This window comes from Chiloscyllium plagiosum, unplaced genomic scaffold, assembly GCF_037043375.1.
Source record: "Chiloscyllium plagiosum isolate Xiang-an unplaced genomic scaffold, Cpla_swu_hap1 HiC_scaffold_33, whole genome shotgun sequence".
NCBI classification, from domain to species: Eukaryota; Metazoa; Chordata; class Chondrichthyes; order Orectolobiformes; family Hemiscylliidae; genus Chiloscyllium; species Chiloscyllium plagiosum.
In genome coordinates this window covers 11,369,956-11,387,949 of record NW_028270171.1, presented here as the reverse complement: position 1 = coordinate 11,387,949, position 17,994 = coordinate 11,369,956, and the positions used below count along the sequence as shown (strand labels likewise).

Below are 17,994 nucleotides of genomic sequence, written 5' to 3'. Positions count from 1 at the left end.
GTGAAGAAATTCCTCCTCGTCCCTATCTTAACTGGCCCACTCAGTCTTAAATATGTCACGCGGTTCTAGACTAACTAACCAGGGAAAATATTTTATCCATTTCTATCCTGTTATGCTCTAAGAATTCTTATGTTTTGATGTCTGTCAATTGTGCAGTAGAACTTGAACCAGAGATTTTGGCTCAAAGATAGCTCTGTCCCATCCACCAGCTGTCCTGTAGGCACTACATTTTCCAGAAGATGTGAACGCATTGCAGATGATGTAGGGCGCATTTATTAGAAAAGATTGAAAGATGAATGCAGTTACATGGATGGACTAAGGCAGCAACAGCTGTTCTCCAAGAGGACGTCTGGAGGTATTTTAAGCTGATGAAGGGTTCAAATAAATGGGAAAAATACTCTCTACTTATATTGTGCTTCTTGCAGCCACTGGACTGATACTTGATAAAATACTTTCAGAATGCACTTAGTGGAAAATATTTAGAATAAAAAGGTAACATCTACTTTCCTAAGACTTCCTTGCCAACCCGCTAGCTTAGCTATGTCTTAAGTATTTACATTTGCGTTGTACAGAATAGGAACAAGGTTGAAACTTTATTGCTGGAACAGCACAGCAGGTCAGGCAGCATCCAGGGAACAGGAGATTCGACGTTTCGGGCACAGGCCCTTCTTCAGGAATGAGCAGAGAGTGTTCAGCAGGAGAAGATAAAAGGTAGGGAGGAGGGACTTGGAGGAGGGGCGTTGGAAATGTGATAGGTGGAAAGAGGTCAAGGTGAGGGTGATAGGTCGGAGTAGGATGGAGTCGGAGAGGTCAAGAAGAAGACTGCAGGTCAGGAAGGCGGTGCCGGGCTGGAGGGATTCGGCTGAGACAAGGTGGGGGGAGGGGGGATGAAGAAACTGGTGAAGTCCAAGTTCATCCCCTGTGGTTGGAGGGTTCCCAGTCGGAAGATAAGACGCTCCTCCTCCGACCGTCACGTTGTTGTGGTTTGGCGGTGGATGAGTCCAATGACCTGCATATCCTCAGTGGAGTGGGAGGGGGAGTTGAAATGCTGTGCTACAGGGTGGTTGGGTTGGTTCGTCCGGGTGGCCCAGAGGTGCTCTCTGAATCGCTCCGCAAGTAGGCGGCCTGTCTCCCCAATATAGAGGAGGCCACACCGGCTGCAGCGGATGCAGTAGATGATGTGGGTGGAGGTGCAGGTGAATCTGTGGCGGATATGGAAGTTTCCTTTGGGGCCTTGGAGAGAAGTGAGGGGGGAGGTGTGGGCGCAAGTGTTGCACCTCCTGCGGTTGCAAGGGAAGGTGCCGGGAGTGGAGGTTGGGTCGGTGGGGAGTGTGGATCTGACAAGGGAGTCGCGGAGGGAGTGGTCTCTACGGAAAGCTGATAGGGGAGGGGAGGGAAATATATCCTTGGTGCTGGGGTCTGTTTGGAGGTGGCGGAAGTGACGGCGGATGATGCGCTGTACATGGAGATTGGTGGGGTGGTAGGTGAGGACCAGTGGGGTTCTGTCCTGGTGGCGGTTGGAGGGGCGGGGCTCAAGGTCGGAGGAGCGGGAAGTGGAGGAGATGCGGTGGAGGGCACCGTCGACCACGTCGGGGGGGAAATTGCGGTCCTTGAAGAAGGAGGCCATCTGTGTTGTACGTATTTTGAATTGGTCCTCCTGGGAGCAGATGCGGCGGAGACGAAGGAATTGGGAGAATGGGATGGCGTTTTTACAGGGGGCAGGACCGCCATTCAACCCAGCTGAACCGTGCTGACCTTTATACTGCACACATGTCTGTTCCACTCTCTCCTTCCATTTCCATCCATTTATCATGTGGTTCTTTTCACCTTTTGTGTGTTTGTCTGGCTACTACGTAACACATAAACATTGTTTATCTAAATCACTTCTTTGTGTTCTCTGGATAAAGAAGTTTCGAACTAAATTTCCTCTTAGATTTATCAGTGACTGTCTAGTATTTATGATATCTAGTTCTGAATAGCCTCAAGTGTAAACACTTCCTCTGTATCAACACTATCAAAGCCCTTCCTGATAGCACACCCTCTCAGTTCACATCTCGTCCTGTGAACACTGGGCTTTCTTCAGTTGAACCGTTTGAGTTTTTTTGGTATGGTCATGTTGGCTGACCCTAGCTTTTCTTTATTTCCAAATTTTTAAAAACTGAATTTAAAAAAAACAACTTTGTTTATTTGTTCACCTGGCTTACTGGTCCAGAAATATAACCATAATGTGTTTGAACCCCTTCAGAATGAAATTTGGCTGCACATTTACTTTGGTTAACGTAGCTCATTTTACACAACAATAGAGAATCGCAGGAGTTTGTTTGGCCCATCGTGACCTTGCTGGCTCTCTGCAAACACAACTCAACCAATCCCATTGAATTCCCCAACCATTTCCTTTTTGTTTTCAGGTGCTTATTACAATCCCTTGGGAAAACTACGATTAAATCTTTCTGCGTCACACATTCAGTCCAGATCCTAACCACCTGCTGTAGAAAATATTTTCCCCATGTCACCATTGGTTCTCTTGCCATTCAGCCTAAGTCTCCATTCTTTTGCTAGAAGGAGCAGTTTTATTCTGTTTGCAGTCATTGTTTTTTTAACTTCTGTATCAAGCCCCAAGCTGATCTAGTCCCTGAAAGTGAACTTGCTCTCCTCCACCTACTTTAGATGCTGTAACGAGATTCTGTTTCTCTTAAGAAACTTACTTTGATGCATAGTACATCCCAGCTAGTGATCAAGCAATTAGCGCTGGCCCTGAGACTGTACCCTTGTGCTGGAGAATGACTATAGCAGAGAAAGATTTTCATTTAGATCATCCCTTTCATAATCATGGGACTGACCGTGAAAGAAAGAGTTAGAGATGAGATTGCAAATACAATGTATAAAACATGGCAGCTAATTTGTACATATCCAGACCTTGCAAATATCAGTGGCCAGATACCTGTTATTCTGCATGTTTGTCAAGGGATAAATATCAGCCAGGACACTGGAGAAATTAGGCAGAAGTGCCCTGCCCATAAACTTCCAGAGGACAGTGGTGATGCAGGTACAGTCACAATGTTTAAAAGACATTTGGATAAGCACATGAATAAGAAATATTTGGAAGGTCATGAGCCAAGTGCAGGCAGGTGGGACTAGTTTACTTTGGGATTACGATCGACATGGACTGAAGGATCCTTGTGTGCTGTTTGACTCTGCGGTGAGAAGGGAAAGATTTACAAAGGATTTAAGGGGCACCATTTTCATGCAGAGGATAATGTATGGATACATTGAGCTGCCATAGAAAGTGGTGAGGGCTGGTACAATGACAACATTTAAAAGGCATCTGGATGGGTACATGAATAGGAAGGGTTTAAAGGGACATTGACCAAATGCTGGCAAATGGGACTAGATTAATTTAGAATATCCGGTCAACATGGACAATTTGGACCGAAGGGTCTGTTTCCGTGCTGTACATCTGTGACTATGACTCTATGACATTTTTGATAGTGATGCAGCCTCTTGATGGTTGTCAGCTGATAGATAGAGTCACAGAGATGTACAACGTGAAAACAGACCCTTCGGTCCAACCCATCCATGCTGACCAGATATCCCAACCCAATCTAGTCCCACCTGCCAGCACCCGGCCCATATCCCTCCAAACCCTTCCTATTCATATACCCATCCAAATGCCAATATTGCAATTGTACCAGCCTCCACCACTTTTTGTGGCAGCTCATTCCATACACGTACCACCCACTGTGTGTAAAATTTGCCCCATAAGTCTCTTTTATATCTTTCCTCTCTCACCCTAAACCTATGGCCTCTAGTTCTGGACTCCCCGACCCCAGGGAAAAGACTTTGCCTATTTACCCTTTCCATGCCCTTCCTAATTTTGTAAACCTCTATAAGGTCACCCCTTAGTCTCCGACGCTCCAGGGAAAACAGCCCCAGCCTGTTCAGCCTCTCCCTGTAGCTCAAATCCTCCAACCCTGGTAACATCCTTGTAAATCTTTTCTAAACCCTTTCAACTTTCACAACATCCTTCCGATAGGAAGGAGGCCAGAATTGCACGCAATATTCCAAAAGTGGCCTAACCAATGTCCTGTACAGCCGCAACATGACCTCCCAACTCCTGTACTCAGTGCTCTGACCAATAAAGGAAAGCATACCAAATGCCTTCTTCACTATCCTATCTACCTGCGACTCCACTTTCAAGGAGCTATGAACCTGCACTCCAAGGTCTCTTTGTTCAGCAACACTCCCTAGGACCTTACCATTAAGTGTAGAAGTCCTGCTAAGATTTGCTTTCCCAAAATGCAGCACCTTACATTTATCTGAATTAAACTCCATCTGCTGCTTCTCAGCCCATTGGCCCATCTGGTCAAGGTCCTGTTGTAATCTGAGGTAACCCTCTTTGCTGTCCACTAAACCTCCAATTTTGGTGTCATCTACAAACTTACTAACTGTACCTCTTATGTTCGCATCCAAATCATTTATGTAAATGACAAAAAGTAGAGGGCCCAGCACCGATCCTTGTGGCACTCCACTGGTCACAGGCCTCCAGTCTGAAAAACAACACTCCACCACCTCCCTCTGTCTTCTACCTTTGAGCCAGTTCTGTATCCAAATGGCAGTTCTTCTTGTATTCCGTGAGATCTAACCTTGCTAATCAGTCTCCCATAGGGAACTTTGTCGAACGCCTTACTGAAGTCCATATATATCACATCTACCGTTCTGCCTTCATCAATCCTCTTGGTTACTTCTTCAAAAGATTCAATCAAGTTTGTGAGACATGATTTTCCACGCACAAAACCATGTTGACTATCCCTAATCAGTCCTTGCCTTTCCAAATATATGTACATCCTGTCCCTCAGGATTCCCTCCAACAACCTGCCCGCCACCGACGGCAGGCTCACTGTTCTATAGTTCCCTGGCTTGTCCTTATCACCCTTCTTAAACAGTGGCAACATTTTAGTCAACCTTCAGTCTTCCGGCACCTCACCTATGACTACCAATGATACAAATATCTCAGCAAGAGGCCCAGCAATCACGTCTCTAGCTTCCCCCAGAGTTCTAGGGTACACCTGATCAGGTCCTGGGGATTTATCCACCTTTACCCGTTTCAAGACATCCAGCACTTCCTCCTCTGTAATATGGAGATTTTGCAAGATGTCACCACCTATTTCCTACAGTCTATATCTTCCATATCCTTTTCCACAGTAAATACTGATGCAAAATACTCATTTAGTATCTCCCCCATTTTCTGCAGCTCCACACAAAGGCTGCCTTGTTGATCTTTGAGGGGCCCTATTCTCTCCCGAGTTATCCTTTTGTCCTTAATGTATTTGTAAAATCTCTTTGGAGTCTCCTTAATTCTATTTGCCAAAGCTATCTCATGTCCCCTTTTTGCCCTCCTGATTTCCCTTTTAACGATACTCTTACTTCCTTTATACTCTTCTAAGGATTCACTCGATCTATCCTGTCTATAGCTGATATATGCTTCCTTCTTTTTCTTAACCAAACCCTCAATTTCTTTAGTCATCCAGTATTCCATACACCTACCAGCCTTTCTTTTCATCCTAACAAGAATATACTTTCTCTGGATTTTTGTTATCTCATTTCTGAAGGCTTCCCATTTTCCAGCTGTCCCTTTACCTGCGAACATCTGCCCCCAATCAACTTTCGAAAGTTCTTGCCTAATACCGTCAAAATTGGCCTTTCTCCAATTTAGAACTTCAACTTTTAGATTATGAGCTGCAGTTCAGTTTTAACGTGAATCAGTATCCTTTGTGTTGGTTGTCACTGCAGTGCGGCGAAGTTGAGGTGGAGCAAGAGTGAAGAAGGTGCTATCATTTGTAACCTTGGCAACTTTGAGGCTGTGAGATTCTGAAGCAAAGGTTTAATTTTTGTTTCCATTTTTTGTTTCTCCTGAATTTTCTTTTGCAGATTATGTTGCTGGAGACAGCACGGCGATATAACCATGAGACAGAATGCATCACTTTCCTTAAGGATTTTACATACAGCAAGGATGACTTTGCACGGGCTGGTGAGTGAAGCCAGGTTTCTAATACCTGTAAGAAAAGCAAAATACTATAGATGCTGGAAATATGAACTAAAAACAAAGTGCTGGAAAAACTTGGCAAGTTTGGCAATATCTGTGGAGCGAAACAGAGTTAAGTGTTTGAGTCCCGTACTGTTCTTCAAAATGGAGTCATACTGGCCTCAAAACATTAACCCAGATTCTCAGATGACGCTAGACCCGCTGAGTTTCTCCAGCACACTCTCTTTATTTCTGATTCCTCTCCTGGTTCCTGCCTTTATTTATTTTCTTTCCAATTTTTAATCGTTGCCAATTTATCTTCTATATCTTAGAGGAGCTAAATCATGGCTCCGTAAACACCAGCAGACAGCAAACCCTCCAGTACATCAAGCGAGCAGCATTCTTTGTATTTTTTTAGATTAGATTAGATTAGATTCCCTACGGTGTGGAAACAGCCCTTCGGCCCAACAAGTTCACACCGACCCTCTGAAGAGGGTCCAGTCCCATTTCCCTCTGACTGATGTACCTAACACTACGGTCAATTTAGCATGGCCAATTCACCTGGCCCGCACATCTTTGGACTGTGGGAACCGGAGAACCCAGAGGAAACCCACGCAGACACGGGGAGAATGTGCAAACTCCACACAGACAGTCACCCGAGGCTGGAATCGAACCTGGGAGCTGTGAGGCAGCAGTGCTAACCACTGAGCCACCGTGCCACCTATTCAAGCACAGCAGTTGTCATGTCTTATTCCCATTCCAATCTTCATGTATTTCGAGTCCCCCTCTGCCCACACCTTTCTCACCCCCCAACTCACTTACCTCCCCCATTCAGTATCCCAGGCAAGAGACTTAGGTCAAGAATTGTATCAGAGACTTTCTGGTGTAAATGGCTGATTAACAACCTCGTTGGAGTTCCTACTGAGTTGGCCACTAGGGGGAACTAGTTGTTTAAAATTGAATGAAGACGGAGGTGTCGCATGTTCCTGAAATGATGGGCTGTAATGAAAATTGTTGCTGCCAGAAAAGAATTCTGCATTTTATGTTTCAGTTGTTACCTGATCCCTCTTTCCCCCCCCCCTTCCTAGAAGTGAGGAACCAGTGGAAGAGCAGAGTACAATATTTTTTTTGTCTTGAATTCTGGGGTTATCTGGTTTGAGGATTATCGCTGTATCCCTACCATACATTACACCACTAATAACTACCTTTCAGTATTACTGTTTGTTTAGTCTTGTAGATTGTGGTTCTATTTTCCACAGCCCTTGAATGAGGTTGCCAGTGAGGGATGGTTTTATGCTGAGGGTTTACGCCTACAGCAGCTTGATTGAGAATGCCTGACATCAATTCATGTCTGCTGTTAGAACCTAAATGAAAACTGCAGCGCATTATGCTAGCCTAACTTTGAACCCAGTTTCAATCCGCTGAAAGTTAACTCTGTACTTGCTACTTTTTAATTCATTTGCAGCATGTGGACATCGCTGGCTGGACCACCATTTATTGCCCACCCCTACTTGCCCAGAGGGCAGATAAGAAACAACCACATTGCTTTGGTCTGGAGTCACATGTAGGCTAGACCAGTTAAGGATGACAGTTTCCTTCCCTAATGGACATTAGTGAACCAGATGGGTTTTTCTGACAATCAATTCATGGTCATCATTAGACTCTTAATTCTAGATTTTCATTGAATTCAAATTCCACCCTCTGCCCTGACAGGACTCAAACCCAGGTCCTCAGGATTAATAGTCCAGTGGTAATACCGCCAGGCCATCGCCCTCCCACTGCTTGGTGGCATTTTTAATTTTAAACAGTCTGATTCAACCCAAGTGGTAATGGTAATATTACTGAGCTAGTAATTCTAAGGCAAAAGAAAAGTCCTGAAAGGCTTGGAGATAGTGGCACTTCTGGCAGCATCTGTGAAGAGAAGAATAGAGTTAATGTTTGGAGTCCAGTGTGATCTTTTTGCTTTGAAGGCCCCTTTCAAAAGGGAATGTGACTATTATCTGAAAAAGAAGAATATGCAAGGTTGCAGGGACAAGGCAAGAGAAAAACACAAAGAAAATTGCTCATTCAAAGAGCTGTCACAGTTGGATGGAACAAATAGCCTCCTCCTGCGCTATAAGAACTCTGTATTTAACTCTTCATATGTCACCATCTTGTCAGTTACTATGCGACATGGTTCTATGAGTTCTAGCAAGTGAACATTCTCATGTTACCTTTAAATAATGTGTTTCTGTCTGTCTCATTCTCTCTTGTTTAGGGTTGCAGGTCGAATTCATAAACCCGATCTTTGAGTTTTCAAAGGGCATGAGGAAGCTGCAGTTGGATGATGCTGAGTATGCCCTGCTCATAGCCATTAACATCTTTTCAGCAGGTTTCTATTCATTTTATTTTTGTTTATCTTTTTATGAAAGATGTTATCCTGTGCTTAGCATGGCTATGAGGGGTGGAATGTTATCCGTTTCAAGGCAGTCAGTGTCGGCATCAAGTGCTTCAAATCACTTGATATGGAGACTAAGAGGATGTGTCCACTGACTGGACAGTTTAGACTAGGCCTCATAGTCTCGCCTGGCACTTGGGACTGAGGTAGGGGGAAATGTCTTCACTCCAGAGTTTTGTATCTTTGGTGTTCATGACACGTGGTTTTAGGTACTCAGCCATTGCGTATATTCGAGACAGATTGAAAGGTTTTTCTGAATTGAGGGAACCAAGGGATGAAGGTAAAGTGGGAGTAAGTTGTGGATTTTATTGATTTTTATGAGGCAGAGCTGACTCGAGGGGCGAATGGAGGGCTTGAGTTATAAGGAGAGGCTGGGGCTTTTTTCACTGGAGGATAGGAGGTTGAGGGGTGACTTTATAGAGGTTAATAAAATGATGAGGGGGTACAGATAAGGTGAGTGGCAGCTGTCTTTTCCCTCGAGTGGGGAATTTCAGGACTAGGGGATATGTTTTTAAAGTGAGAAGACAAAGATTTAAAAAAAAGACATGGGGGCAATTTCTTTAACCTAGAGAGTGGTTTGGTTTGTCTGTGGAAGAACTTCCACAGGAAGTGGTGGATGTGGCTACCGTTGCATATAAAAGACATTTGGATAAGTACACTAATAAGAAATATTTGGATGGATGTGGGTCAAGTGCAGGCAGGTGGGACTAGTTTAATTCGGGATTGTGGTCAGCATGGACTGGTTGGACCAAAGGGTCTGTTTCTGGACTGTATGACTTTGTGAATAGTTTACTGCTGCTCCTACTACTCTACATTGCAATTAAAATGCACTGTAATCTGCTTGAGTTTGTTCATCAGCCCCAACCTTTTCACTGCATCAAAATAGCAATTTATCGCCTCCCACATTGACTAATTTTCAGCATGACTGCCAATGCTGTGGATAACCAGAGTCTCTTTAATACAATTAGGAAAGCAAATGTCATGTTGGCCGCCTTTGAAAAGGATTGGTGTACACAGATAAAGTATATTGCTACAGTTGTGCAGGTCTTTGGTGAGGTCACACCGAGAAAATTGTGTCCTGATTTAGTCTCCGTTTCTAAGAAATGAACCGCATGCCTTTGAGGCAGTGATGGTAAAGTTTCATTAGATTGTTCCTAAGAATGAGAGAATTGTTCTCTGATGAGAGGTGAATAATTGGGTCCATATTCTCTGGAGTTTATAAGAATAAAAGGTGAACCAGTTGAAGCATACAGGATTCTGGGGAGGCTTGACAGGTTAGACACTGGCTGGGGGATCAGGGACACAATCTCCGATAAGGGATGATGTTTAAGACTGAGATGAAGAGAAATTTCTTCACTCAGAGGGTTGAGTTTGTCTTTGGATTCTCTGCTCAGAGGGTTACAAATGAATATACAAGTTGAGAGCAAGAGTAGACCATTCAGCCACTTGGGCTTGCTTCACGATTCAGTAAGATCATGGCTGCTCTGATTGTAACTTAAGATCTGAGTTCTCACCTACTACTGATCACTGATCATCCCTTTGTGTACCAAGAATCCACCTGACCTTGAAAAGCGATCTGCTTCTGTCATCTTTTCAGGCAGGATATTCCCAAGACTCGTGACCCTCTGAGAGAAAACCTTTCACTTCATCACTGCTGTTAATGGGCGTTAATATGTTTAATATGTTTTAAGCAGTCTAGATTCTCCTTAAGTGGGAAACATCCATTCCACACCTACTGTCAAAACTCATCAGGATCTTGTATGTTTTAATCAAGTCACCTCCCTCTTCTACACTCCACTGGATGCAGTCTGGCATATCCAACCTTTCTTTATAAGACAACACTCTCATTCCAGGTATTAGTCTTGAGAATCTTTTACTGAATTGCCTCCAATGTATTTAACATTCCTTAAAAATGTTGTTGATATTCCATCAAAGGGCTGGGTTAGACAGAAGTTGAATCCCAAGAACCGTCATGATATTGAATGGGCAGCAGGCTCAATGGGCTGAATGGTCTACTGCTCCTATTTCTTGTGTTCTTTTGCCGGAGGAAGTGACTTCACTTCTCATAAGGCCTAGATTTTAAAGAGTGGGAAGCTCTCCCCTTTCTTAATGGGCAGGTGAGCAATCCCAGCATTCCCCTTTTTTTATACATGTAATACAGTGTCTGCGTTTATCATCTTTCAAATGACTTTGGGATGTTTGCCTTCACAGACCGACCTAATGTTCAAGACCACGAGTTAGTGGAGAGGCTCCAGCAGCCGTATGTTGAGGCCCTTCATTCGTACTTGCGCATCAAACGACCAAAGGTAGGCTCAGCAACACAGAAAGGAGAGGGTCTGGCACTTGTATGACAGCTCTCACAACCATGGGCCATCCTAAAATACTTTACAAAGTAAGCAGGAATTTTGAAATATAGTCACTTCTGTGACAAAGGACACCAGAATGCATACAGCAAGATCTCATGAATATCAATGAGATAATGATCGGATCATCACCTTTTGAATATTGTTTGAGGGATTAGGACACCAGTGAGGATTTCCTCGTTCTTCTGAGTGGAAAATGCTGTGTGCTTATTTTGTGAACTCTCCAGTATCTCTGACAGTGCAGCCCTCCCTTGGTACTGCATTGAAGTGTCAGCCTTGATTTGTATTCCCCAGTCTCTGCAGGTGGACTTCTCACTCAGCAACAAGAGTACAACTCTGAGTTAGGGTTGACCACATACTGGTTCCAATCCTGAGTGTACTAAGTTCTGACTCTTGATGCTTGGATTAAGAAAATATCCAGTTTCCAGCAGCAGTATTTTACACACACACATACACACTCCTGATTTGTACAATATTTCCAAACCAAAATTAGGGGGATTTATAAAATACAAGTAACTTATTGTTGACAATGTGTTTGTTTTAAAGTATTGTGTTTAAAATTACAAGGGGTTTTGTTGGTGTAGAAAGAGGAACCTGTTTCCGTAAGCAGGAGAGTCGTGTGCAGAAAAGACAGCTCTGAGAAAATTGGTAGAACAAAGAATCCGGGGATGTTACGAGAGATTATTTACTTGTGATTTGTTATTGTGACCTGGAATGTGCTGACTGCAAAGGCAGTGGAGGCAGATTTCAATAATAATGTTCAAAAGGTAAGTGGATAGATAATTAAAAAGGCAAAAGTTTGCAGGGCTACAAAGAATAATTGCTCTGTCAGAGGCAGCACAGGATTGATAGACTGCTGACCCATGTTGTAAGATTGTATAAGTTGTCAACTGCCCCACAGTAGAATAAAAGAAGGAAAAATAGTTTACACTGGCAGGAAGGATGGTAATGAGCGGTGAAAGTTTTTTCCTGTTAGTGGAAAAGCAGTATGGGGATGTTTTGTACGGTGAAGGGTTCTGATCTTAAATGCGCTGCCTGAAAGAGAAGTGGAGGTCAGTAAGCAGGAGGCTGGAAGAACGCAACAAGCTAGGCAGCATCAGGTGGTGGAGAAGTTAGCGCTTCGGGTATAACCCTCCTTCAGGACTGGAGAAGGATTACACTCGAAATGTTGACTTCTCCACCTCCTTGTCTCCCTTGGATTCCAGCATCTGCAGATTATTTTTTTTTAAGAGAAGTGGAAGCAAATTTAATTGCTTTATTCAGAAGGTAATGGAAACCTAAAAAATTGCTGGAGCCACAGGGATCAAGCAGGATTTCAGTAAGTTGCACAGCCTCTGTACATGCTGGAGAAATTCAATAAGTGCTGTTTGTTTCCATGTTGCAGGACCACCTGATGTTCCCTCGGATGTTGATGAAGTTGGTCAGCCTCCGGACCCTGAGCAGCGTCCACTCAGAGCAGGTCTTTGCCCTCAGGCTTCAGGACAAGAAGTTGCCACCCCTGCTGTCTGAAATATGGGACGTTCATGAGTGAACGAGCGGAAAGCCATAAGCAGGAGAGGAGAAGGGTGGCGTACATACACTTTTATTTTTACAAAAGAAAAGTGCAAGAGAATGTAGGAGAAAAAAAGTTCTGTCTTTTTTTTAACAAACTTAAGACTCAAAGGCAACAATGATACAAGAAGTCCTGACCAATGTGTGTGAGAGGGAGGATTTAAAGAAAAGAGAGACAAATATTAAACTTTATTTGGTTGTAGGACTTGGATGTCCAGATGTTGAAGAGACATCCATCCCTGCACTTACTGGACTGATTTCCAATGAGAGACTTAAGTCTCCACTTGTTCTTAACGCAGTGGTACTGTTGCCCCCGCTCACCTTATCTCCTTTGTTCTTTGTTTAACATGCATTGTTTACCAACCCCCCAAAAAAGATTTTAACAGTGATTTCTTTTGCTCAATAATATATGAAGTTTAATTTTTTTTTATTGAGCACGTTTTCAGAAAGGCAGATCAAATTCAATCTGGTATTGGAAAGCAGTTGTTGCAAAGACTATATATGTGCGCATGTGTGTTTTCATGAGAGTTTTAGTCATGTTCCAAATGAAGGGAGTTGGGTTTTGCTGCCAAATAGGCAATGTTATGAAGAGAAAAAAAGTTGTTTAATTTTTTTAAACAAACTTAAGCACTACATCCCATCGCTTATTTCCTTGATCTCTGGAACCATTAATTGTTGATCATTGCTATGACTAATTGCAATTTTTGATAATCTTGTAATTCTGTTAACTATTGGATTTATGACTGGGGAAGGCATCAAAGTTTTTTTTCCCTAAGGGATCATAGTAATCAGGGATCCTATTGATGTAAGTTGCACACATGGGTTTCTCCCCAAATGTAATGTTTGAGTGACGATGAGGTTTTCAACTCTATTCATTCACCGACTGTGGGTGCTGCTGGCAAGGCCAGCATTTGTTGGCCATTTCTTAATTGCCCTTTAGGAAGATGATGGTGAGCTGGCTCCTTCACTACAACTGAGCAGCCAGTTGGATCATTTGCAGATTTAAGAGTCGACCACCTTGTTGTGTGGCTCTGGTGTGTTGTACAGGCTGGCTGGCTAATAACACCAGATTTCCATCTCTCAGTTGAATCAGTTGGTGACTGAGTGAGATGAGAAACTGGTTGAATTCTGCCAAATTTTGGAGAGAGGAAGGGTTTGTCTTTGAACATCACTGTTGGCCTTAGTTGAAACCTGGGTTGTTTTCCTTCCTGTGATGAATGCACTAGTCTTTTTGTCCCTCTTTGTCTCATTCTACCTACATCTGTCTAGTATCTCTCACTCTTGCCACATGTACATATCATTCTCTCTGTACTCTGCACTTTATCTCTGACTGGCTTTTTAGTATGTGTGTTTTATTCGCTGTATGTCTGTCTGTCTCATTTTCTTTTTGTGTGCTGTGTGTACGTATATCTTCATAACTTCATCGCGTAATCGTAGACATCAAATACTTTTCACAGTATCGATCTGATTTTGATATCCAATTTATAGGCATTCATATGTATGGGTAAGAGGGCAAAAAGAAGCAGCTGGAAAGAGAAAGATGAACAAAGTTTTTTTTATACAAAAAAAGGGAAAATTGAAAAAAAAAAGTAGAAATATATGCAAGGACAAATGTTTGAGCCCCAAAGCCAAAATGAATTTGATTTAGACATTTGATTACGGGTGGACTGCCTGGAGCAGCTGCAGATACATGTTCTTGCTTTGAGGTGTATGAAAACAGTCCTACCTCTGTAGTTCACTATGGAGAATGGGAATGCTGCCTGTCACCAGTCACCTGGGCAATCAGTTGAGTCAATTCACTAACCCATTCCTGCGCCCAAAGGAGTTTTGCAAGCAAAGTGATTTTCAAACAAAAGCCTGTTTTTCACAGAAACTACCATTATCAATATTTCCACCACTGTCTTCTGCTGATTATTGACCCACTCCCCATACCATCTTCAATATTTGCACATTAAGAGACCATACTGAAATGCCTCCATCACTTTGCCCCTTGTACATTACATGGGGTTCCATTCCTCCAGGTGTGTAAACTCATAAATGGAGCTAAGGTACAGATCAGGAGCTAAATGGCCTCCTATGTCCTTCTTCTGCTCTCATTTCCTCTGTTTTCGAAGGTAGTGAGGTTTGCTTCTGGCAGTGAGGTTGGAGGGCTTGGGGTTCTGGGCACTTTATGGTCTCCTTTCTAAATGACCTTGAGTGATATTCCCAAATAATGTTCTTCCATCTTTCAAGGGATGAAGCTTAGATCACATCCCTGATCAACACATGCATGTTCCAGCACAAAGTGGAGATGTTTTCCTCAACTGTTTGGTTAAAGAGTCCTGAGATTCATTTTAGTGACTCCAACTTGGATTCAGACACCTGCAACATGGGCTGGGAGTCAAACCCCTGGGCAGAGGGCTTCTATCCTTCACCTCAACCCCCTCCAGTTTCCACATTGCTTTAGTGTCTATGTCTACCTGCACTGCCAAAGACTGTACTTAACAGCAGTGAAACAGTTTTCACAGCTCCAGGACTGTCTGCATTTATTTCAGATTTCCAGCCTCCTCAGTACTTTGCTTGCGTTTTCACAGCTCAATTACACGCCTACTTGTAAGGAACTTAGGGGTCCAATTCAGTTCCATGCTGAAGTAATTGTATTTTAGACATTTCTGAAATTAATTGTATTTTCCTTTCCTCCTTGTTTTGTTTAGTCGGGCTAGGGGTTGGTTCGGCAAGGGCGGGCCCGAGAGAGCAGGCAGGCTAACCTGCTCCCAGACCTTTGTCAACATTGGACGTATAAATAGGATCAGTCACCCCATCAGTGGAAGGAGAATTGAAGGCTAATTGTTTTCTTATTCGACTCATGATCTGGGGAAGCACTTTAGAATGAATAAAAGCATTGTGAAGTTTTAACCCTTGCTTTTTCTTACTCCCCTAACATCTATGGTACCTTTTTTTATTTTTAGTCTTATATGGAATTCTTGCACCACACACCGCTAATGCACAAATATTGCCATTCAGGCTTATTGTTCTGTTGAGGGCTTTCTCCCCTGAAGATTTTCCAATATGTTGCCCTTTATTTTTGTACCTCTGTGTAATCAGGAAAAGTGCCTCAATGCTGTCACGTCCACTGGAAAGCTTGCATCTCATTTGCACGGTCTTATTAGTTGATTGCACTTGGCCTCCCAGCCTGAGGGTTCTTGTGGTGCAGTGGTAGCGTCCCTACCTTTTGAGCTGGAAGACCTGGGTTCAAGCCTCACTTCTGAACAGGTTGATTAAAGATATTTTTTAAAAACTCCCGCCCTTGATTTCTGTTCCATTTAATCACACATTAAGCCATGGATTGATCTAACTTTGTGTTTTTCCCCATTTGCAGTATGTTTGAACAATTTCTGCTGGCCTTCCTGTGTTTTAGAAGGGGCTGAAGGCAATGGAGAAACTTGTACGTCTTTTCGTTACCTGTATATGCATTGAACAGAAGCACATTGTTATGTGCTGCCTGAAGATTGTTGGGGGTGAACACTCCCTGTCTTTGTACATTTAGCACAATTGGAATTATGATCGAAAAGTGGGGACTTTATTGCACAGGATCATTTAAAACCAAATTTTCTTTTTGAGACAGAAACCTCTGCACTTGTCCAGTTCAGGGGAAGTGAAGCATTTTCAATATGAAAGCCACAGTGCCACTGCTGAGTAATCACAGGTAAATTTGCAGAGAGCAGATGACACACAGTTGTGAAGCTTCTCCTACTGTGTTCCCTAACAATGCGCCTCAGTCTTGATTTGAAAGGGACTCTAACCCCTGCTTGAAATATCCAGGGTGTTTTGAACATAATTCAAAAAGTATTTTCCTTGATCCCACTGGACACTCTGTAATCTTTGATAATGAAGCCCAGTGATATTTCTTGTTAGAAATCAGTTACTTCTGCATTCCCACATTGGCTGTCCCAAATAATAAGCTGGATTTGTCCTGTGGTGGGTTGAGATTGCCCAAGCGTAGTTTCCTTCTGAACGCTATAGCGTCCAAAGAGAAGGGGATTCCATCCAGAAGGGGGCACCCTTAACAACAAAGGTCAGGGACCAGTTTGGAGCTCCTGCAGCATCCAGAGCCTATCAAAGAAAGGCTAATGTGGCCTTTCCACTCTTTTCATAAAACAAAGAGTGAGCAGGGATGCTAGGTATGGGGTGGAAAAGAAGCAGAAGGAAGATGCAAGTTATCTTAACCATGAATCATCCCCTGGACTTCAGATCTTTCTGATTCTTACAAGACTTTACCCAAAGGCAGTGACTTAGGTATGGGTTGCCTGTATCTGACCCATTCTTCTTATGGTTTCAGCTATGTCTGTATGATCCTGTGCACCTGAAATAACACTTGACAATGTTTTGAGTTCATTTTTGTCCTTTGGATCTAAATTTTATTTCCAGGTTGAACAGACAAGCGAGAGCTCTGTCAAAGAGCCTCTGCCAACACTACTCCGAAACTAACTATACATTTTTTACGTTCCTCCCTTTTGCTGACCCTCAAGAACTGTTTTTGGGAATCATTTCAACCGGTGGACATTGGTATAAAATGGGATGATACGGAGGATTCATACCTCTCTCCAATCCAATTTTCCCAGGCAATTTGAGATCTCTAGTTTCTGCATCCAATTTAAAATGCCTGTGTTGAGTAACTCTTCTGGGAATGTATTGGCAGTGGGAGCTAATTCAAACTAACTTCTCTGCTTAAATGTTTAACCCCTCTTCATGTGTGACTCTGGACAGGGTGTGCTGGCAGTTTGAGTTGTACATCAAGTTTGAGTTGTTTAAAAGGCTGAAGGGAGATGTTCACCATGTAGGATATTGGTATCACTGTGCTAATTAATTGCCGAGCAATGCATTGTCCTAATCTATTAGAGTTCAGTAACGCTAATAAAATTCAGCCCGATGCAATTTGGGGAGTGGGCATTTTCATTTGGAGAGTACTCTACAGGGTTAGTAACTGTTTGAAAAATGTTGCTCAGTTAGTACTTGTTTGCTGGCAATTAAAATATTAATGTGAATCCATCAAGTGCTGGAATTGCATTGTATGTCATCTGTAGCTTCCTTCACATTTGACTTGCTTCTCCTTTGGGTTTGCTCAATGCAATTTCTTCAAGGGCATTCTCTACTCTCGATTTTCCTCTTGATTTTCCTCTCCATTTACCCATGCAATGAAACCGGAGGTGTCCAAAGGAAACACTCTGTGTTGGTAAGTCTTCAGGCTCTTAAAAACAGCCCACTTCTAGTGAATTAATTCTTTTTTTAAAAAAAATCCAAATTTTAGTAAGAAATCCTCCTGTACACGTTATTGAGGCTTTATGTTGAATGAGTCTCCTGTCAAATCATTCGACTGGAGACCGTCATGGGGCTCAAGATACTCTGTCAGGTGAGTTATCACACCTCTTAGCAGAAGATGCTATTAGTCCCTAGGAGAGTAGCTATGTTTGAACTAGGAAGCTTGCAATTGAATGCTTATCAGCTCAATTATGTAAAAGAAAAAAAGCAAAAGTGCAGATATTGGAAAGCTTCAATCACTACAACAACAGAATACAAAATGAGAAAATGCAGGAAACACTCAGCAGGCAACTTCTGTGGTGAGAGAAAAATAATTAATATTT

The 17,994-nt window shown here is 42.9% G+C and overlaps 1 protein-coding gene across 2 annotated transcripts in view; it reads left to right on the top strand.

Moving 5' to 3' along the window:
* The window catches only part of LOC122542201 (oxysterols receptor LXR-beta-like), a 46,849-nt gene extending 29,448 nt beyond the window's left edge, over positions 1 to 17,401 (top strand). For both annotated transcript variants that reach the window (XM_043679664.2, XM_043679665.2), the window contains exons 8-11: positions 5,929 to 6,028; positions 8,280 to 8,393; positions 10,671 to 10,765; positions 12,207 to 17,401. In XM_043679664.2, the coding sequence (XP_043535599.1) occupies positions 5,929 to 6,028; positions 8,280 to 8,393; positions 10,671 to 10,765; positions 12,207 to 12,353 (456 nt within the window). In that variant the 3' untranslated portion in view covers positions 12,354 to 17,401. The remainder of the gene's footprint in view (positions 1 to 5,928; positions 6,029 to 8,279; positions 8,394 to 10,670; positions 10,766 to 12,206) is intronic.
* Positions 17,402 to 17,994: the final 593 nt, after the last annotated feature.